We start from the raw sequence: 22,782 nt of genomic DNA on the forward strand, positions 1-22,782 counted from the left end.
AAGAAGGAGGCTTGTCAGCAAAGCTCACGTTGTTGCAGTTTCATCATTGGTTTAAGTTAATCTAAGACTGTGCTTTTATTGAAAGAGGAGCCCTGCCTTCTCCCTGACTCCAGACATGTGGTCTTACACCCTCCCATGTACAGGTGTTAGGGATTACGTGGACTGTAGTGACCACCTTTGTTCACGAAGCTAATCCTTCTCCTTTTTGAGGGATTAGTTTCCAGGAGGATCAACAAGCTGATCTGAGTTGCCGTGTTCTTCTGTGATCCCTACTGCACATGCAAGAGATGAGGTAGGGATGCATACTTGGGGGCAAGGGGGGAGAAAACAGGGCGCTTCCCTTTGGTAGTGTGATTTTTGAGGTTAGCTTAATCTGACTGTGAAAACCATACTCTTAGAAGGTTTGTATCACTGTGTAGCTCAAGGGAGTTGAGTTTTAATCTCCTTATACTTGGGCCGAGCAGTTGTTACCAAGTGCGCAGAAGGAAGGAGCAAGTAGAACTGAATTTATAGGGCTGCAACTGTCTAGAGCTTTGAATAAAAAAGTTGGCTGTATTTACAAAGAAACCTTGAGAAATAAAACAAAAGGCAAGTGGTGCTTTGGCATGGTTTGATACTTTGACCGACCCTCTCATCTGCTGTTTGCCACGGTGTCTTCTGTCTGCTCCAGTTCAGGACTTTGCTATACTGCCTGTTTCTCTGTACCTAATTTAAGATGTTTGTGTGTTCAGTGGGAGGGTGGCTCCCTTTTTTTTTTTTCCTTCATCTGAACGTGCCACATAGGGAAGATACACGATGCTGTAATTTCAGGAGCTCAGTGTTTTTAGCTTTCTTCTGTTCTGCATTTCATCTGTAGGCTCAGGGAGGGAAATGTAACTTCCTAATGCAAAGAAGTCTCCAGGGATTGCACACAGAAGAGGTTTTCAGACTAAATTGTGAAGGAAACAAGCTTTAGGTGAATGTGCTGTGACAATCCCTTCCCACGTGTGCACACCTACAAACCAAGTGGTAATTTCAATTGCTTTTAAAAGTTGGTAGAATTGTAATGCTATCACCTTCCTAAAAGCTTTGTGAAAAATGATGGTAAGGTGAGGAGGGGGGAGAGATGCAGACAAGTGCCCTACGGAGGGCAAGGCGCTCAGGACTTGTGGATTACACACCCCATATGGAGCAGGCGGACGGATCGATCCGGCTTTGCCGTGGCGTGTGCTGCTTTCTGCCTGGCGGGACCATGGCAGGGGACATGGCGAGGGGGACTGTGGTTATAGCTGCGGGAGGCTGGGACGGGAAGGGAAGCAGCCCTCGGGGGCAGAGGGTACAAATCTGCGAAGAACTAGTTTCGGTTAGTTCCACCGCTGGTAGAGCGGCTTGTTTATTACATTGTTTTGCAGGCAGGGAAGGGAGGGGGCTTTGATGCTTTGTGTGGTGCTGGCAGGAATGTGCAATCCAGGGGTTTTGAGACCTCCTGGGGGTGTGTGGGGGGGTCTTTTTCCAGTGGCTTCAGACTATCCATAAAGACAATAGGGTGGAACTGAGGCTCTGTAAGGAGGTTGTCTGCTGTTTCTGAGAACTTCCTGGGCTTTAACTAAATCTAAAGCTGGTAAAAAGAGTGAAATTCTTTGCAGGCTTGCGGGATGCTGCAGGCAAGAACTGTGTCTATCTCCTGCCTGTTCTGCAGACCCGGGTCTTGCAGCCTCCTGGGTGTCTGGGGTGCAGCAGCCTGGTGCTTTAATGCTGCAGTCACCGCAAAGATCTCTGGCACCTATCTTGGCCTTTTACAGACCCGATTTGTTCCTGTGACCTCGTGCTGTTTAATTGCAATCTTATTTTTGTGGTTGACAGCCGTATTTAAACATGGGATGTACAATAGTATAAGAATATCCAATGCCTGAGACTGCTGGCAGTCTTACACTTCATTTTTCCATTAATACATAAAGTTCTTGGCCCTTCTGGGTAGAATACAGGCAGCGGCAGCAGCAGCTTTTCCCTTATAAGCACGGCTAGCACTCCCATCTGGGCCAAACTGAAGAATTCAGACCACTTACAGATACCTCGCTGGATAATTTTGCTCTCCACAGTAACACAATCTTTCTTAGAAATGCCTTCAGAGTGGCTTGCCTAGCCTCTGTGTGCAACGAAATGGAAACTAACTTACTGTAAATGCCTCGTTTTATCCCAATAGCTGGGTTGGGTGGTGGGTCGTTTTTAATCTTCCTCTCTTTGCTGAGCACTCTCCCGACTTTTTGGATGCAGCCTTCCAAATGAAGGGCAGGTCTGTCTTCCTTTCTCTTAAAATTTCGAAACAAAGCACGTACTGAAACTCCTCTCAAAACTATTCCAGAAAGGAGGTGTTCCTCCTTTGGGAGGGAAGGAGATTCTTCGATTAGTGTTCCCTTCCTCCCTGTTTTAACCCCTTTCTAGCTGTGATCGTTGCCTGCGTGGGGATGCTTTGTTCCTCCAGCATAAGTTACTTAGCTAGGTTGGGGTGTCAGCTATAGCTTGCCATCCTGGACAGTTTGTCTAGGGTGGGTATTTCTGGTAGCTTAGGCAGGATTTCTCTCTTTTCATATACTCAGTAAAGAGGTGTGACCACAGCTGCCATGCTGGCATCTCAGAGCAGTCGAGTTTAGCAACAGTTAGCTTTGCAGTTGCAGTGAGGAGGTTTGTATAACACAAGTGGGATCCCAAGGATTCCTTGGTTAATGGCTGAGAAAACCTGTTATTTTAAGACTTTTTTTTTTTTACTTTTACAGATTGCACTCCGGTTATAGAGGGCCTTGGCATGTGGCCACACCCCATCCAGACTGTGTGTAGCCCATAAAGAGATGACACTCAGTTATCGGGTGGATGTAAGAAGAAAAGCAAAGGCATGTTTTCTGTAGTGGAATGGCTTTGTGTTATAGCAGGAATCACTCATGTTATTTTTCATATGTAATTGCTTAATTGGGATGTTGAAAGGTTAGCTTTGATTTTGTTTTGATATGTTTCTACATTTTTGTATGCAAGTGTGTAGCACTTGGGTGTCTAATTAGAAAAAAAACCCTGAAAAGTACTGATGTGTGTGGGAGAAGTGAATAAAGGTAAAGGCAAGGAGGGAAGGGCAAAAGCCCAGCAGGCTTTACTTCGTCATGGAGATAGTAACCCTTGCAAAGGGAGTACCTCTCTAATAAACTGTTACATGGGGATTTATTCTGGTAAAATTCAACAGTCGTGACCTCTCCTGTTCCCTTTTGAAATACTAGTGAATGGCATTTTGGAGACAGACACCCTCTTTGTCTCCAGAACATGTGCTGAGGAGCTAATGGGCTGTCCCAGTCCTTTTCGGAAGGAGCCCTTCAGGGGCTGGAAATGGCTGGATCAGTCTTTGTTGCCCTTCTGATTCTTGGTACCGCTGAGGCAGCAGGGGAGCATCACCATGATGATGTGCTTCGCGTCGTGGTCTTTCCACCCTCTTAAGAATAGAATTAAGTCTCTTGCATGCATCTGGAATATTTGTCTCTGCTGGAGTGGGTTCTCTGACATCTGTGTGCTATTTATGGCACAGAAATGAGAGCTTCCAAGGGACCAAAATTCAGGGTGAGCCCTCAATGTGCATGGCTCCCATTTGGGGATATTCTAGTTGCGGATGGACTCGCTGTCCATGTTTTCCCCATGTTGGTCTTATTAGGTGCAATTAGTGCCCTGGATGCTCTTTCATCGGGGCTGCTTCTGAAGCAGTGTGCTGCACAGGAGACGGAGGGTTTGGTCTTTCCCTGTCCCTTGTGATACCAGTTTGGGTTACCCCTCGTGAGCAGAGGGAGCTGCCACACTGTGCAAGTTGCCCTCACAGCACTCGAGGGGGTTCGTTCTCTTTTATAGATGCCCTTTTGTTCCCTGCCGTTGCAGGGAGAGGAGCTTTCCAGGAGGGGGACAAAGAGGCCAGGCTTAATGGTCTTAAGAGTGGATTTATTTTTTTTTTATTTTGGGAGGGAAGGCCTGGGAGTTGTTTCTCTCTAACTGTTTCCAGATGGTGCTGCTGGAACACAAAGATTTCTAGTGTGTTTGGGATGGTGGCGGCTGAGACCCCCAGCCCCCCTGGCGCTTCCTGTGGAGCTCCACAGTCCTGCAGGCTTAATCAGAACCAGCCCTGGCTGCTGAGGAGCTCCTGAAGCCTGCCTGTTCTTCAGCCTGTGCCCCAAGCCCTATGCTTCCTCCCTCCTCCGGGCCTTTTAACCCCTTGCCATTACAGCTCCTGCCCTTCAGCCTGCCTGCCTCGCTTCTCTCCTTTCTCAGGCTGGCTGTGGACGGTTGCAGTGCCTTGGAGGTGAAACTGCATTTGGCTAGACTGCTCAAAGAAATTACGTCTTTGGGGAAAGGGAAGCTGGTTTGTAAGGCGAACCTGGGAAAATAATTTCTGTAGCTATCTAGGGCGGCTTATGCAATCAGGCCAGCATGTCCAGGGCACAGAAAATTTCTCTTGCACCTATTTGCCTGCAGCACTTAGTATACAGCATGATTTTGTCTGAATCGTGCTGTTGTACCTCTCTTTCTTTTTTGTGCCAATTTCCCTAAAAGCAAGGCAGTTTTAATTTTGTATCACAGCCTCTTCACACCCAACCAACAAATTGGTTTCAGCCTTCTCTTCTGCAGGTAATATAACAACTATAATTTCATTCCGGAAAGTAGGAGTACTCTTCTTTCCTTTTTGCCTTTGAGCAACAGCCTCTGAATATCTGCAGAATCAGCCAAGAAGCTTGTGATCAACTGACTTCCTTTCTGGATCTGAGGTCTATTATCTCCCTTGCCCTCTTCTCTCCCATATTCTCTATCCTGTTGTCTGAGAAAGCAGAAGCAATGAAGCCATCTACTAAGGCAAAACTGTGTAGTCCTCTTCACCTTGCAAAAGCTTGTAGCCATTGTGATTGAGCAAGCTGGATTTTCATACCGTGAGCATGTTGCCCTGTAATGAGTGGTTTAGAATGAATTACATGTGAAATGCTTCTTCAGCCCCACGTAACAATTACAGCATCTGAAGGTGCCCCCAGTGCTGGATTTTAAAGCCTTGTTATGAGCCCTCTCCCCTTCCCATTGAGTAAGAGTGGAAGTGAAGATGAGCTGCCATTTTAAAATGCTTCTGCCTGCTAAAAGAGGAGGGAAATCAATATTCTGTGCTATTGACTTCTGTGCATGCAGAGTGTCCTTGTATTTGCTGGATCATAGACGTCACGCTGTGCACAGTATTCCCAGGGGCTTCAACTTGCACCGGATCTATTGTTGCCAGCATAGGTCATGGACCAGCAGAGGCAGGCTGTATTTCCTTTATGGTTGGAGCAGTATGAGGAAGCTGCCATATGTAATCCAAAAAAAAGCGTACTTTTTGCACATTTAAATTACACTAAATTAATGAAATCTCATCCCTTCCAGAAGCTGAAAACACCTCTTGGCTGATCTGGAAAATGAAAAACCCAGTTGGTGGAAAGCTGCTTCTGGCCTCCAGAAAGCTACTTACATTATTTAAAAAAAAAAAAAGGGCATCAAGGAAGAATCTGCATGGTTGTAAAGAATCTCTGTAAAATATTTCCATTTTAGCTCTTCTTTTTTAGCTGTGGAAGTGCATTCTGTGTATGAAAGTCCCTCTTCTCTCTGCAGAATTAGACATCTGTATCGTAACTTTATATGGATGCTGTCAGCTTTAAATCTGAGTATGCATTTGTAAACTTGTTGCATACTGATTTTTTTTTTCTTTCCAAACCTGAAACTTAAATACCATCTTTCTGGGTGGTTTGTTCAGATATATATTTCTGTGTATACAGTTCTGCAACTTCTCCTATACCAACTAATTATTGTTCCTGCAGTATATAGAGGGTTTCTCAGAGCAGAACTGCCAGGGGGTTAGAGTTAAGAAAATAATGTATTTCAAATACAGAAAATCACACCAGTGCGTTTGGGCAGTTTCTCCAGGGCTCTGTTTGACAGGGACGTGGCTTCCCCCAGAGTCACCCTGGTCTGTCTTACTGGCCACCTCATGGGCTTGCCTAGCAAATTGCTCCAAACTATTCAAACTCTGGTTGGGGCAGAAAGCTATTTTTATTAATCTGACATCACCTTCCTTTCTTGTCTTCACTGTGTCACTGGGCTTCCCGCCCGGAGAGGCTCTGGCAGGCCTGTCCTCCCTCCGGCTGGGCTCCGCCTGAATCCTGCCTGTTAGTGATGGCTGCGAGGAGGGCCTGCAGGCCCCAAGGCAGGTCACAGGCTGCCTGGGGCTGTGGGGTACCATGACCTGCTACAGAGCTGGGCATCCAGCTTTGGAGAGCTGTGGGGTGGCAAAGCCAGTGTGGGCACTCGTGCTGGGGGCTGAGGCGGGTGAGAGGGCAGAGGTGGGGAACCCTGTCTGCTGCCCCTCGGGGATCCGTGGCCCTGCGAGGAGGCAGTTGGCCTGGCGCAGGAGCTCTCCCATCCCGCTTGTCTGACATCGTGGTGGCTCCCGCTGAAAACACGGTATTTTTAGGAGAAAGGGAAACATGGACGGGGTGGGGGTGGGGGCAGACCGGAGGCCGCCGTCGCTGCGGCAACGGGGCCAGAATTCCAGGAAGGAAGAGGGGCCGGATGGGCCTACATCCCGGCCTCTGCCAGGCCCCGGCCTCCAGGCCCTGCAGTGGGGAGGCTGTGGGCGCTTCCCTGCTCCTACAGGGGCAGCCACTGGCATCAGGCCCCCTGTGCCGGAGCACTGTGCTGGCAAGGGCACCTCTGGTTTTCTATCCTGCAAGAGGCGGCCTCAGTAATTCAGGTGGGTGTGGGAAGCCAGCCGGCATGTGTCTTCCCAGCTGTCAAGGGCAGCAGTGTGCAGTGTACTCGGTGTGGCGCCTTTTATCAAAATATTGGGCTTTTAGTCCCCAAATATGCTTTAAAAAAAAAAAAAAAAAAAAAGCAATGAGTAAGAAGTAAAATGTAAGTCCTGTTGCTTGCGTCCAGAAAATCGTACAGGTTGTTGATGTCAGGACACTAACAGGGAAGCAAATAAAGGGAAGTCCTTTGCTAGATGACATCTGTGTGTCTGGAAACTGGCCAAAACTGAGAAGCAAGTTTAATTGAAAGTGAAGACAGCTGAAGGGAAGCGTCCTGCACTATAGATGCAGTTATTGGAACTGCAGAGTGATTAGTGAGAGCTATATATCAAATTAGGGTAAGTATCAAGGGAGAAGGGTGACATTAAGATCCATTTAAAAACTACTTTAGTTCACTTTTTCATTAATAATCAGTAATTCAGCCTTAGATGCTGCTTTTCCCATTAATTTTATCCACAGACAATTTGGGGTATGGAGGTGGCACACACAATCAAGAAGGCAGATTGAATGCATCAGATTACACTTGGACAAAGAAACAGATATTTCCTTTTTGTTTATATGCAGTAACTTGTACAAGTAGGGGTCTGATGAAGAGTTACCTATTTTCTTGGTAGCTGGTAATAAGGTCAAGTCATTTACAGTTTTACTAGCGCTCTGCCACAGTTAAAGTACTAGAATGACTTTTTCAAGCACAGGGTTTCTGTCTCCCCTGCTATGCAAGAAGTAAATCAAAAAAGATGGTGAAACCACTGGGCTGTGGCAAACAGTGCTGGGATTTCTGTCTGGCTCGCGAGCTTTACTTTTTCGTAATCGTCACTTTGAGATTAATAGCTTAGTTGACAGTGTTTTCAGCTTTTTTTTTTTTTGTAAAAGTCTTATTGTCTCTGTTCTAGAAAAGCGGCAGCTTCTTGTCTAGCACAAGTCTCTGATAAATGTGTAACTTATGCTATCTCACCACTTAAAAATCCCATTTTGCTCTTGGGAGGAACAAACAACTTTTTGTCGCCTTTATTTTGTTGTTCTGTGTAGTCCAGGGGTTTCTGGCTCTCCCGAGCTGGGGCTCTCCTTTGCCACTTCTGTTTGAGCCACTGGTCTGCTGTGCTGCCCGTAACTCTTGGGGGTAGCCAAAGCAGAGGCAGATGAGCTGTTCCTGTGTTGGCCTTGCTGCTCTTGCTCAGAAGCTGGGGGGCGGTTGTGCAACTCTGAAGAATTGCATTAACTTCACTCCACTTTTCCCAGCGTTGCCAGGAAAGCGGGCATGCCGCAGACCCGGGGAAGAGAGATTGCTTGGTCATGTTTCTGAGGTTATCTTTGCAACTGAAAGGACTCGACACTTTAAACTGAGGCTTGGATTCAGCAGGAGTTGATTCTCCTGGCCGGGGAAATATGGATGAACTCACTAAGCTAACAGTTCCTTACTGGCAGAGTTTTCATCTGTAGACTTTAGGCTTAGTTTGGCTGTCAAGAAACAATTGCTAATCAGGCCTCCTTGATCGTTGCCTCTGTCAAAACGGCAAATCCATGATGTAAAATTAATTTGCTCTGGGGTCAAGTTAGGTCAAAGAGATTTGTTGCCTCTCTAAGCTAAAATTTGGTTTTATTTTTAAGAAAAGGGTGAGAGGACTTCGAGACCTTTCATTATGTGTTACAGCTGTGACATTTTCTCCAGAGGACTGACACTGCTCCAGTCCTCTGTGGCCTCTCATAAGTTAACAGCACCTGCCAAGCTGATCACTTCTTACTGATGTCCTGGTTTACTGACCATTCCATGTGTTTTCAAGATGTGTCTAATACAGCAACTTTTAAAATTCATTAGGTTGAGAGGTGTCAAAAACCCAATGACCCCAAAACCTGGCTGTTCTGCTGGTGCAGGAGCATCTCCTTTGCTCTTCAGTCATCTGCAGATGGCTGTACCATGTTTACCTTGTGACCCGAGTCAGTCCCTGCAGCTTGCAGCTTGTGGCAGACCTTACTATTGCAAATGCCAGTGGTATAGAACTCGTGTTAGCAAGGCTGGGAAATTAAACAAGGAGGAAAATTTGAAGTAAAGGGGGATTAAATGTTTAGTGGATTTGACCGAGTTGTGACTTTCATTCTGTTGAATCCAGTTGGCTGGCACAGAGACTGTTACAGGGGCACAACCACAATGCTCGCGCATCCTACAGAAGAGTGGAAGCCCGTGCGTGAGATTATTGGTATGGTTTGAATAAAATCACAATATGTGTTGCAGAAAGCTGATGTACTGTATTAGCTTCTAGGTTTTTTTTCTCCCTGATAAAGTAAATCGCAAGTACCTGAGAAATGCCTTTCGGTGGTAAACATAGTAGTGAAATATCCCAGTGGTAGTTTGATTTGATTTTGCAGGCTAGCACTGCCTAACTCAATTTCTTTACGAATGTCTGGTTGCATGTTGGTATCAAAAGAGAAATGTAATTGACAGGAGGGAGCTGCAAGAGAGATGGAGTTATCTGGGGGTTCCCTCTCCTGCCAGGCTGCTGTCAGAAGGCAGGGGCCCTCCATGTTTGTGGACAGGGTATTTATCCATGTTAAATCTTCCCTCTTTCTCTTTTCACTTCCATTTTGTGAGATGTGCAGGCAGAGGAGGAAATTGAGCTGTATCCCTAGCCTCTGCTGTCTTAGATCACCCGCTAAGTAACAGGGTTTTTCTGTCTGGAGGTTGCTGGACTGTCCTGTTCCAGTCGTAGGAGTTTAACGCTTTCACTTCTTGCTCTGTTTGGTTTTCAACAAAAGCAAACTCTGTATGGAATAATCATGCAGCAGGCCCCAGATTCACCATTAGTGACCTGTAAAATTGGCAGCGCTGGAGATTATTGACGGGAGACGGTTTCCCTAGGCGCTTCCTGCCTTCTCTTGGAGAGTTAAGTTCAATTAGAGCAATGATACGCGCAGCGGGGATTTTGCAGAGTTCAGTACTTGGTAGTAGCATTGCTGTATGAAAGGCAGAGATATCTTTAGCCTTTTTGTGACCTTAATGCTCCAGCTGCTACCCTCTTTCTAACCTCTGCGTTCTCCAGACTCTCGCTTTCCTAATGTAACGTTCTTTCACCTCTTCTTTTACCTTCTAATGCAGCCGTATCCCTCAAATGTTTTTAGTCTGTGATTTGTGGGGTTTATCTTCCAAAAAACAATGTGGAGATTGCCAGCTGTGGGGTGGTTGGTTTTTTTTTTTTCTCTCCTCCACTCAATTTTTCTTTTTTTTTTTTTTTTTTTCTGACCTCTCATGTGCTGTGGACTGCCCTCAGATCTCTGTAATGGTTATTCTCTTCCTTTTCACACTCTTGTGATTTGCTTCTACTTATGAAACCATTCTGTATCTAGAAGTGGTTTCTGGGCATCCAGGTCCTTTGACTTCAGGAAATCCCACAAAGTTTGGTTTTGTCTTTTTTCTGCCACAGCCTCGTGGTGACAGTCCCTTTTGTTAGTCCCTGATGTGAAGAATATCATCCTCAAAATAACGATTTTTTTTTTCCTTGCTTCATTATAATTTTCTCTGTGTTCACTGCCCATATCTTTAGTATCTGTAGGGGCAACTTCTCTGTTTATTCCTAATTCTCTGCGTGGAAATCTTTCTGGTTTCCAAGGTGTTGAGTAAGTTTGGCGCACAAGCGTGTTTGAGGTACTGACCTCGCAGGTGTGTGTACAAGTACTATTAAAAGCGTACCTGGAATGGTCTTTCAGGACAAGACCTTATCTCCTGATACAAGGCGGACGTTTATGGCACTTATATCTAAGTTGGTAAACTGTAACGTTTATGCAGTTAACGCAGTCACAGTACTTTCTTATAATATGTACTTACATTGGGGGAGAAAAGTACTAGCTGTGCGTATTCATTGTGATGTTGCTTGGTTTTTAATTAAGTTCAGTTAAAACCCAAAAGCTTTGGGTGATGCTGTAGCTGTCAGTCTCTGCTTCTTCCAACTTCTGTGTCTTTCCTTCTGTTTCTGTATTACTTGTGGAGTTTTGTGCTTTACCTGCTTGCTGGCTGTATTTGAGAAGAAAGTACTCACAGGGTGGTCAACCTAATTAATTACTGTTAATCCCCAAAACTGGCTGCCAGAAGTTTTGTTGTCCTTGAAGCTCTCGTGCTGTGTGCGCTACTGTAGCTTTAGCGTGAGAGCCTGAGGAGAGGCTGGATGTTTCCTGGCAAATTTCCATGGAGAATCCCCTGGGCAGGTTTGAGGTAAAGAGGAAGAGAGGGAGGACAAATATGAACTTAAAATAGCATTTCTGGTCCCTATATTGAATTAGTAGCACCTTGCTTTTTAGCAGAAGTTGTCTTAAAGTGTTCTTGTGTAAACTGTGAAATTGTGCTAGTGGCTACCTGCCCTGTGTAGGGCAGAAGACCTCTCTCAGGTAGGAGCTGGCCTGTTTAACCCAAATAGACCAACACAAAACCCAAAACATCTCAACAAAAACTCTTCCTGACAGAGATGATACATCATGGTCAGATTCATGCCCAGAATGTCTTTGCTTTTGACAATTTGGGATTGTTTCGTTAGGGTCTTCCCCTTGGGCCTCTCCCTGCTCCCCCCCCCGCCTTCCCCAAAAGCTGCGGGAGAAAATGCAGGGCTGGCTTAGGAGTTTCTCCTCCTAAGTCATAACAAGAGATAGAAACAGACTTAAAAACTGATTGTGGAGGGTGGCTGTCTCCTTTCCTCTTCCTAGCATTCTGCTGGGAGTTGCTTGTGAATGCACAAGGGTACCAGGGTAGAATTGATACAGGCTTTGTCTAGTTTAGTTTATCCTCTGCCCAGGGAGAAAGATGCACGCATGAGGTGTGTGAGTGCCCTGTCTCCATTTTGAATAGGTGGTGTTGGAGGGAGAGTAACAGAAAATAAATTAAGAAACAGAAATAAAGATTTAGGAAGTATTGTGAAGTATGTTATCTTAATCCCCACTGCACTGCTAAAATAGAGACAAGTCTGGGAATTTCATGGAGAAATTCCAGAAGTCTTGGAGAAGGTTCATATATTCCTGCAAAGCCAGGGTGGTGGGGCTGCCAATAACACAAACCATACAGGCTCAGAGTCCCTTCTGGGTTGAAGGAAGAAAGTCTAGAGCACTGATTTCCCGTTGGGAGTGTGTGAGGTATTTCTCAGGCTTACCGAGGTGACTGAAGTTACACTGACTGCTTTTTAAGTACATCTTAAACTATTAGTATAGTTTTGAAAAGGAGAAAATTGACACTTTTATGGCTAATGTTTAGGGAAACATTTCTTCAAGACTGGGCAAGGTGGGCAGCAGCTTCTGTAATTTTATGTTCTGTTTTGTTCATTTTTCGTGATGGTAAATGAAGTTTGCATATAAAAATTGTTTGGGAAAATTACAAAAATTATACAGAACTGAAATTACAGGGGGTAAGGTAGGATTAGTTTATGCTTATTTTATGGCTTCGAATTTTTTTTTTTGTTCTGCACAATTTGGCATATGCAGTTGAAAATGAATCTTAGGTATATTGGCTTACATGGAAAATAGGAAACTAGCAGAATACTTTAATCTTAGCTCATTCTTCCCCCATTTCATGCAGGTTCTTGGTTTTGGCTGAATTAAGACAGACATAGAATTCCTTCATTTCTATTCCTTGTAACCACTACATTCGCTCTTTGTTTTCTTGTCTTGCAGAACGAGCCTCTGACTTCAAGTTATCATGGATACCCAGCAAGAGACAATCAAGTAAGAGTCTGATTGCAGTAAATGTGTGTCCGTGCATCTCTGTACACTTATGGATGTTTTGTCAGACAGCTTCCTGGCTGTCTTGTTATGGAGTGGAAATTGTTTTGTTCTATTGTGGAATGCTTGTAGAGATATATGTGGTAAATTGAATGTTTTTTTAATGGCCTCCAGCAGTATGTGGCAACGTGCCTGGCAAGGGGGTTAAACATCATCCACATTACCAAAGGCTTAGGATATTCTTTATTCTTAAAAATATTGTAACTTAAAATCCCTATCCTAAGCTCCCACTGTATCTCCTCAGTGTTAATGAATAGATGTTCAGTGCCAGTGCATGCTTGGCTCTGTTTTATACTTATTGCATAGCATCTGGGGAAGCAAAACAACACTGAAGTTTTGTGAGAGTCTGCTTTGCTGGTGGAGTAGGGAATGACACTTGTCTTGCCTTTCTTTCAAGTCCTGCAGGGCCCCTGCCCCTTGCGCTTATTTGGGATGTTCTCCTTCTACAGCAGTAAAAATTATACTGTTCAGTGTATTGTATCTGTAAGCGTTCTCTTGCCTCCTAGCAGAAGACAGAGAAATCCCAGATGATGAATTTGTGCAACGGAAGGAGGAGATGCTTCGGAACAAATGAAATTTAATGGGTTGTAAGATACAACCGTCACACATTAAATCTCCCTTCTTAGGATGAATTTTTTTTTCAGCGTTCTGCAGTGTAACAGGAAATTAATATGCACGGAAAATCAATAAGGCAGCACACTTCAGTAATGAGCAAATAACAAAACCAAAATCAGATTCTTTAATACTCTCAGGTACTGCTGTATAAAGAAAGTGATTTTCATCATATCTTGATGAGGCCTTGGTATATGCAGCAACAGCATAACGGGAGATGTTTTTATGAAGTGCAGCATAGTGCAGCCTCAGCAATTGAAGAGCTTGAATCTTTGGTGCTTGTAATGTGTGTATGGATTTCCATATAGGAGCAAATTATTCAGAATGTCTACTGAGATATATTAAACTGTTAACCAGCACAAATAAATATTACACGCTGGGATGCTGTGGGAATTGTGTTCCTACTCTATCCAGGCTGAGTAAGGTATGCTAAGTTGAGAGGCAGAGCCAGTCCCACATCCTTAAAGCTGGTTTTGGCTTTTCCATTCTGGTAGTACCCTCTGCACCCTATTTTGTGCTTCACTGTACTTACCCATTTGGGGCTGTTTTCGGTTGTCTTTGGATATTTCATTTTGGTGACTTACCAGTATGTCCCACTTCACAGGTTTCCTCTTTCTCATCCCTTAATAACTCTTTTGATTTGAAAGTCCAGAACTGCTGTTGCTGGCAGGTCACTAGATCAGCAGAAATGGGCATGGGAAGCTGTACAGCAGCCAGGGTGTGAAATGAGAATTACACTCTGGGCAACCCTGGAGGGCTCTGTATGGGTCAGCACAGGAAGTAATGTATATTAGCCAGTATGCATATGTATTTCACATGGCAAATAGCTTTATGGAAATTTCTTAGTAGACAAACAGCTTCAGTTTAACTTGAGTATTTTCATTTTAGCAAATTCTTGTAAAAAATATTTTTTGGCTGGGTTGTTTTTTTTTTTTTCCTGCTCTCGGTAACATCTTGATCTGTATTAAGTGTTTGTCCTTCTGTCCTGCTTTTGGGCCTGAAGCAGCTTAAATTCAGGTCTGGTTTTCACTAATGAGGTTTCAAGGCTTTTAGCTAATCTGATTGGGAGCCTCTAACATGATGGCAGCAGAGAAAGAAGTCCTCTGTTGCCACAGACTGGGGCTGGTGTTGGAGAGACAGCAATGGCTGATCCATCACCTGCCTTTCTGCACTGGAGAAGGAGGAAGGAAGTGGTATGGGAATATGTGTAGCAATCCTGACCCTGTAAGAAAGCAATGATGAGATTCAGGAGCAATTGTGTCAGATTTCCTCAGATTAGGAACTGGATTTGAGCTGGTGCATGTAAGTCTCTGTATCTTGCTCTTTCCCATTGCAGTTCTTTATTGTAAATACTTGGACTGTGCTTTTTACCACAATGTTTTCCCTAGCAGAAGTAGCAAAGCAGAGCTTTATTTTTTCAGGCGTGTGACCACAGCAGTCCTGCTAGAAATTCTGTGGAGGTAACTTGCCATTTCTTTCACTTTATGTAGCATCCTACCTCTTTGTTTGTATATCCTTTTCGCTCCTTCAGGCTCTAAATGCTGTTAATTGCTGGCTACAAACCTTTCACTATGCTGTTTTTACACCCTCTAGTGGTTAAATCATACCCAGATGTTCCAGATTATTGTAGTTTTTCTTCCTGCCAGTGAAAATATGTGATTGATTTGAGTCCTCGCTTTAGCCATTTGGGAATGCTTAGGTCTACAGTATGAAGTTTATTTTGTATCCTTTCCCAAATATTTAAGCATTCTGTCATCATAATGCATGGGCAGTAGCACTGAGGCAAATGAAATGGGTTCATGTCGAGGCTATGTTCTTAATAATGGTGGTGTATGATTGCTTTATGATAACCCAGAGCTTTGTATTGTTGTGCAGCCCCCCTGTTCCTCACTTGCCCTGCCAGAGTGCTTTCCTCCTGGACTTTTTGTGGTGACAGGGCTCAGGGAGCACATGTACTAAATCGTTACGGTATAAGTTTGCCTAAAAAGAGAAGGCTTTGTTGCTGAACTTTTACACTACTAGGGCTGCGTTACTGCCGTGTAAGGAGCTGGAGAGCTCTCTGGGACTGTTGTCAACTCTTCAAGGTTTGCTCTGTGGATGTCTAATACACATACAGGAATGGCAGGATGCCCCTCCTTTTCCCTAGAGCTAGGCTGATGGCAGGAATGAATCCCTCAGTAAAGGGAAAATATGGGAAGCGTTAGTGTAACATTGTTAACCAGGATGAGAACCAAGTCTTTTAGTGAAGAGAGCTTATTCTCTGGGGACTATTCAGTGCTTTATCCCTCTGTTGGGCCTGCCAACAAAATGGTGTTTCTTTTTTTGTAACATGAGCGCCTGCCTAAAATGCAGTGAACCAAGACTTCCTTGCTTCATTTCCCAAGCTGTGACAAACAGCTCTGAGGTACTCTGAGTTCGTCTCAACATGGAAGATGACTGCTACAGCTATACAGATGTAACTTTTACATATAGACAAACTCATCCAGAATAAATACTCTGCTTCCAGAAAGCTATTCCATGCTAACTGTGGGAGCTTGTTTTATAGATAGCCAAGGCCTATGCCATATTGCTCTAGTGCTCTTCATGTCGAAATGTATTAGACATGATATTTGAAATTTGTTTGAGTGCTGAATACTGGCATGTCTGTGGCAGAATTTGGCAGCTGCACAGACTTATTTTTTTCCCCAACAGGAAGCAAAATGAGCAAGAACACCTTGTTTAGCTGCCACTAAAGGGAAGAGAGGAGGAGAGAGAGTTTATGGAAGCAGGAGGTAATTGCACACACCAGAACTGGGTCAGGATGTTAGAGCTATTACACCTCTTCTGTTATGGAAAGTGATCCTCAGCTATCACAATGGGTTAGGATGTTGGTTTGAAGCCTCTTTTAAAAGCTTGTACTTATGTGAGTACAATTCTTAAATCAAACTGGGCCATTGGCTCGGTATTAATGTGGTGGAAACATCGTTACCTATCACGAGTGACATTTCCTTGAACAGCTTAATTTTGGTGGATGTTTTTCCATCTGAGCACTCACCAGGCCTGACCTGTTGTTCTCCTGTATGTAGATGAGACTGCAGCCCAAGGTAGCATGGGTGCCCATGGCAACTGCTAGGAACAGCTTTATCACTATCCCCTCTGTGTGAGTTCAAGCTTAAGGTGAAATGATGTTAAATCCTCTCCAATTGTCAGCCTGTTCCCCTGGGTCTTTACTCACTTGCTGCTTTGGAGTATCTGTTGGAGCATGGTAGGCAGCAGCGTGCTGTGTGCACTTCCCTCCCAGGGTCTGCAAGCTGGTCTGGGTGAACAGTGGCAGCATCAGTCTGTGAGAACAGGAAGCCTCCCCTGTTGCTTTTTTTCCCCCGTTTGTTTTCTTTGCCCAGTCCCCCGTGTGTCCCCCCTGATGTGGGGAGTTCGGCAAGGAAGCCCTTCATCCTGAGATGTGAAGAGTGTGCGTGAGCTCCCGTGGGGAGGCAGGACAGCAGGTCACTGGGCTTCCTGTTGGAGCTGGCTGCACAAAGGCACTGCTGCTCCCGTTGGTGGCTGCTCCTGTCAGTGGTCTCTCTGCAGTGAGCAACAGGGATCTATCTCAGCAAAGTTCAGAGGTGAAAACCTCTGTCCTCTCATCTGTGTGGTCTGAGGCTCCTTCATCTATCTTCCTCTTCTCCATTGTGTGGGTGAAGCGTGAATTTGGGGATATTGCTGTAACGTGATTAGCAGCTGAGTCGTTCAGTCTGGATTAGAATATCCACAAGAATATCTGGGTTTAGCATTAACAGACAGATGATCTTGTCATAAAACAAATAAAAATGACCTGGAGGAAAATGGTTTGGCCACTTGTTTGTTTTTATTTGTACCATGATAGCGCCAGCCACAGTCTCTCCAGTGCCCTACTTTGTTGGTCTCAGAACAAAGACTCCCTGTCTCAAGAGTTTAAATCTGTAAGTAGTGTTCCTGAAAAGCATTTTGGTTTTTAATTTGTTTTCCTGCTTGTAACTGACCATGAGGAAAAACCCTCTGGTCTGAGTATACTAACTGGCTCAGTAACCAGTGAGATGGTGGCAGTGGAAGTGTTAAGTTATTCGGGAGCTAGAAAGGAGAGATGTTTATGGTTTTTTGGTTTGTTGCTTACACTTCTGGTTTGAATAGAGTGTATTTAATGTAAATGCTTAAACTGAGGGACAGAGGGAGGGAGGGAGGGAGGAAGGCCTTAAATAAAATTTTAACAGTTTACTCCTTGAGTGAATAGCCAAGACAAAGATCAGGAAGTGTCTGAGGTCCTCCATATAAAATGGAGAAGACCAGGCTAGGTGTTCCTGGTGCTTCTGAGAAGTGCCTCTTTGCTTGAAAGCAAACAACCCAAAATTTGGGATGGGACCGAGCTAATGAGGGGTGGCTGTTCTAAACATCTTCCTTATGTTTACAATGAGGTGAATTAGAGTTAAGACTGCCAAATCTACTGCTTCCTGGCTTCCACGGCCTCTCTTCAGGCAAGCAGTGAGATGTTTCCACTCTGTACTAGACAGGACCAAAGAGATGTTCTGTTACTGACCTAACTGCAGTGTCCCATCAAAAATAATGAGCTTGACTTTAGAGAACGTGGTCTGGGTAAAAATGTCCAGTGTATTCAGGAGATGGGAAGCATCTGTGAGGCAGCTGCATGCAGAGGGGTTCAAGGGTGTCTAGTGGGATAACTGCTGGGGAGGTACCGTTTAGCACCTCAGCTCTGAAGGATATGGGACGGTTGAGATGTGTTATGGAAAGGCATTCAACACTGCAGGAGGGAAGGAATTTGAGAAATCCTTTACCGGATCGCATCCAGCACTGTTTATAACTCTCAGCACATTCAGATGGTAAAAAAGTGTTGACAGAGTGGAGAGAGTTAAGTTAAAAGCAATGTAACTCATGATATCTGAGAAGGAAAATGGAGAGCAGAGTGTTCAGCTAAAAACTGAAGGAAGAGTGGGTTGCAAACTGAAGTTCAAACAATCAGGTATGAGTTGGAAAAGGAAAGGTAAGATCCACTGAGACTGATCTAGTAATACTCTGAATCCAGAACTGTCTTGGTAAGACACTTGGTTGATCACTTGAAGCGCGAAGAAGTGGTTCCTTGTTTTCTCAAACCCAAACTACATCCCTAAGAAACTGCAGGAAGGATTCAGGAATTGGGATTAGAAAAAAAAAATGTAAGGCATATACCACTAAATACTGATCCTGTTATAAACCTGCTTTCTCAAATTTCACTCCGAAGTAAGTTGCTGTGCTAATATTGGCCACATTTTCCCCCAAATCTCTCCGTTTAGCTTCTTTCCTACCATCAAAATCCTTAAATAATACAGGAATCACCATCTCTTGCAGTTGATACAAAGCTTGCAAACAGAGCGCTCTGGCCATATATTTATTTCCCTTTTCCCTCATGTTGGCTGCCTTTCTAGCCTCTCTGAATACAAGGCAGGGAATCCTTACATCACAGAACCTCGAATACCTTTCAACAACACCTTTGGCGACTTGGTGTCTCACTGTTACTCAATAACAAGAGAGAAATAAAATAACCATGTGGAGGAAAAGTTGCATGAGAAGTTAAGGAGGAGCGCATCTAATTCAGATGTGTGGGAAGACTTCCTGACAATAAGCTCCTTCGGCCCCATAAAGAGCTTCTCAAGGGAAGAAACGATTACCTTGCTGATGAATAGTCCGGCCAAAGCTCAGGGGTTGTAAGGCGTTGGCAGGAAATGGGCTGGGTGATGTAATACAAATTCCTTTCATGTTTGATTCAAGCAATTTCTCATCTCTGCTTGGGGTTAAAGAGAGGAGATATGAGTCATCCTTCTTGGGAGAGGACCAGGAGACCACTTTTTCTCCTGCGATGTACTTTTTCACCGTTGAAGTGTTACCCAATGTCTGCAGAAGTCTTGGAGACTCCCAGACCCCTCAGTTATTTTGGCATGAGGGACAGCATCTTGTTTAGATTTCCCCTTTTGAATGATTATAGGAGTGCTAGAGAGTGTGGCATGTGTGTTTAGAAGTAGTCTGTAAAATGATCGGTTGGAGGACCAAAACCAAACAGTGTAGAGAAAACAGCCTGTTGATGGATATTATATCCTACTGAGGATGTGAAAGCGGCTCTTCTGGGTCTGACAGAAGGTCTCTGCCTTTCAGTGTTCTGGCTTTGACTGTGTTTAATAGCAAGTACCTAAAGCAGAGGGAGCAGCGCCAAGATTTGGTGATACTTCCGTTCCTCCATACTCTTGAAGCAATCCCGCGGCCTTGGGATTTCCTGGCCATAGGTTTTTAATTTTTTTTTTAAGTCACCTGTGACAGTTTTTTGTTTATTGAATTTGTCTAAATGGTTTTTGAGCTTATCTAAATGTTTGGCATCTGCAACATCCTGTGGCAATGAGTCTCCCTCTTTAGGTGTGGTTTATGGGGAAAAAAGTTATGCGCACGGTGAACTTGGAACTAAAGTGGTTTTAAAGCTTTCAGGTGAGGGGGGCTTGGGGTCCTCAGCTTGCCCAGCTGCAGTTATTGCATGGGTGAGGATTTTTGTCTTTAACTGGAAAAAACCCCAACAAAACGAAATCAACCAACAAACCAGAAGAAAATGTAAAAAATTTGTGTGCATTTAGTATTTTTTTTTTCCTGCATGATTCTAATCGCTTTGCTAAAGTTACTTCTAGATACCCGTAAATGAGCGTGCGTGTTGCAGATGGGCACGCCGGGTGTTTGAAACGCTCTGCTGCAGCGTGGCAGGGGGCTCAGCTGTTCGGGTTTGGCCTTCGCGCACCCGGGAGAGCTCGGAGAGGAGGAGGAGGAAGAGGGTGCCGGGGCGAAGTGTGGCTGCGTGGGACGGCCCCGCTTCGGCCGGGGGCCGGGGCCGCTCTGGCGGCGGGCTGCCAGGAGAGGGCAGCCGGCGCACGGCCAGCGCTCGCCGCCCCGCCCCGCCGGCGCTGGGGCCCGGCCCGGGGCGGCCGCTTCTTCCTCCCCGCAGCGCGGCTCTGAAGTTCTCCCCTGGGACAAGCCCCAGGCCGGCGGTGTAGGGCGGGAAGGGCTAAAGCCGTAGGGAGTAAGGTGGAAGTGGGTTCGGCCTCTTGCGCCCCGCAAGCCTTTGGGGGTGACTTCTCTTAAGTTTCCGGAGCGGCCTCTTCGATAAGGGAAGTTTTGTTTAGAGAGCTGGGGAGGGGATGTGGCATTGCCTGAACTCAGCACAGGGAGCATCCAGGGAGGGCTGAGACTGGCCCTTGCTGCCCCTTCACGGGGCCTGCTTAGCCATTTGATTCTTTGAAGAGCACAGAGAAAAAGGTTTTTTGTAGCGCAAGTCTTCGCTCTGTTACAAAATGTCTGGGCGTGAGCAGAGTGGAAATACAGGAGGGATGTTTGAGAAGGAGTGCTGGTAATGGAGAGCTGCTTTTAGAGGGGAGCCTGAGCTGGCAATCTCTAAGTGCTTTCCCGGCTTGAGCAGGCTCCTGGCCCAAGCTTGTCTTATCAAAAGGCGCGTGTGCTGCACAGCACTGCTGCTGCTTAGAGGGCAGTGCAAGATGGATGCGCTCTTATGGCGAAGGTTCAGCGATGTCCTCCTTCAGGCCCCTACAGGCTGTGTTTAAGTGATCAGTTGTCTCCAGTGTGTATTCTGCGTATCATGACATCTCACAGCTTTCAAGTGAATGAAGGGAGTGTGTGTGTCTGAATAAATACTATTCTTCCTTTTTTTTTTTTTTTTTTTTTTTAAAGGAGGTTAGAGCTGGTCAGTATAGTTACAGAATCTGGAAAGATGCTGAAAAAGATCAGATGCTTATGGTCAGATCCTTTACTAAAGTAAATTAAGGCAAGAACAGACATACATTGCTATTTTTTAAGGACCAATCATGTCAGATCAATTTAATTTTCTCTTCTGACATGGCAGCAGGCCTGGCAGATGGAGAAAGCTACTGGCTTTGGACCTAGTTCCACATGACCTTTACATAAACTAGGCAGATGAAAGGTGAAATTAAGAAGGGGCTGAGCACCTCATTGGAAAACTGTATTTGGAGTAATTATGTCATGCTTTTCTGTGTATGTGTGTGATCTGGAGTCTTAACATGGTCTGCCCTGGCTGCTCTGCTTTTCTGTACTGTTTATCAAACATCAGGGTAATGAAATAGTGACTGAAGATATATACGTGGAGGGTCCGTGGCAGCCTTTGGAGGGTAGGATTAGATGTCAGAAAGATCACACAGTAAAGTGCAGAAATGTCCTGAAATCCAACAATATGAAATTAAACAAAACCAAGCTGTGTTAACAAAAGAAACCGTATACACAATATAAAATGGGGAATAGCTGGCTAAGCAGTAATATTGAAGGAAAGATCTGTGGTAACAGGAGATATCAAACTGAGTATGTGCTGTTGTATTTTGTGATCTTGAGAACCTGGAATGCATTTCCAGGTGTGTTGAGTAACTGCGGAAGGTAGATATTCTTCAGAGCTCAGCACAGAAAGCAGAGCACTGTACCTAGTTGTAGGCACTTCAGGAAAGATACAGAATCTGGAAAAAGTCCAGGGAACAAGAAAAGGAAGCTCAGAGAGCCTGACACAGGAGGAAAGTAATGAGCTTGTTCCCTCTTTAAAAAGAGTAGAGAAGTATGGAGGCTGGGGGTTGATTATTTACTGTGTCCAGTGAAGGCAGCTTAATTTGCATCAAGGAAGACTTAAACTGGATATTATATGGTAAACCAACATTTTCTGATTCAATGTAGTGAAGCACTGGAATGGTAATTTAGGGGACTGGAGTTCCTGTTTCTAGGAGTCTGTAATAACAAGTTGGGCAATTCCTGATGCATGTTTGTCTAAACATGCTCTATGCTGCCTCTGAGCATGGAGGACCTCTTGTCTCCCCTGCCCTGTACTTCTGTTATTCTGTGACAGTCAAAACCCAATTGTTACCATCTACATAATTCCACAGCCATATGACTGCTGTTGTCTTGGGCCTTTCTCTTTTTTTTTGTGTGTGTGTGTGTGTGTCTAAATTGTAAGATAGAAGGCTCCTCTGCTCCCATATGATCTTAAAAGTGCCAGAGATCCTTTCTTTGTGACAGCTGCCTCATAGCTCTGTTTCTTCCTGAGCTTGCTTATTACTCAAAGGGTGCATGGTGTTCAGCAGCTCTGAGTCAGTCCTTCCCTCTGTCTCACAGTAATAACATGTATCATGTATGAACCTTGGAGCTGTTTGATGTCTTGATTTCCCTTTAAGCTCTCTGGCCAGATCTCCATTTCGAGCATACTTAGAGGAGAGATTTAAAGAAAAAAAAAAATAAAAAAATTAACATAAACACCTTTTTGCTACCCTACCTGCAACTCCCCTTGCATGAAGAAAGGACTGAGAGAATTCAGCAGGAGCATTTTCTCAGTCTGGGCAGGGAGCATGTTTCTGCCTGCCTGCAGTTGGGATCTGCTGTGGGAGGGCAGCCAGTGTGTGTTATGCAGAGTACGGTAACTGCTTCACCGCCCCACTCGTGCCGGCCGCTTCAGCAGGACCCTGAGTAAATGAATGGGATCGCTTTCTGTTCTGCTGACTTCTGCATGGTGAGTGAGCAGCTCTGCATTGGCTGGGGAAGGATGCTGTGT

At 44.9% G+C, this 22,782-nt stretch overlaps 1 protein-coding gene across 13 annotated transcripts in view; it reads left to right on the forward strand.

The window, feature by feature from the left end:
* Window positions 1-22,782, forward strand: part of RBFOX2 (RNA binding fox-1 homolog 2) — a 174,335-nt gene that overhangs the window by 24,022 nt on the left and 127,531 nt on the right. For 12 of the 13 annotated variants that reach the window (XR_012835575.1, XR_012835566.1, XR_012835567.1 and 9 more), the window contains exon 2: window positions 12,468-12,518. Coding sequence is in view for 4 of the 13 variants with exons in the window: in XM_075753517.1 (XP_075609632.1) it covers window positions 12,468-12,518 (51 nt within the window). In the remaining 9 variants the exon portion in view is untranslated. Of the gene's footprint in view, window positions 1-12,467; window positions 12,519-14,475; window positions 14,484-22,782 lie in introns of those variants that run through there. The other variant, XM_075753564.1, reaches the window with a different exon arrangement.

This window comes from Balearica regulorum, chromosome 1 (assembly GCF_011004875.1).
Source record: "Balearica regulorum gibbericeps isolate bBalReg1 chromosome 1, bBalReg1.pri, whole genome shotgun sequence".
In the NCBI taxonomy this organism is placed as follows: Eukaryota; Metazoa; Chordata; class Aves; order Gruiformes; family Gruidae; genus Balearica; species Balearica regulorum.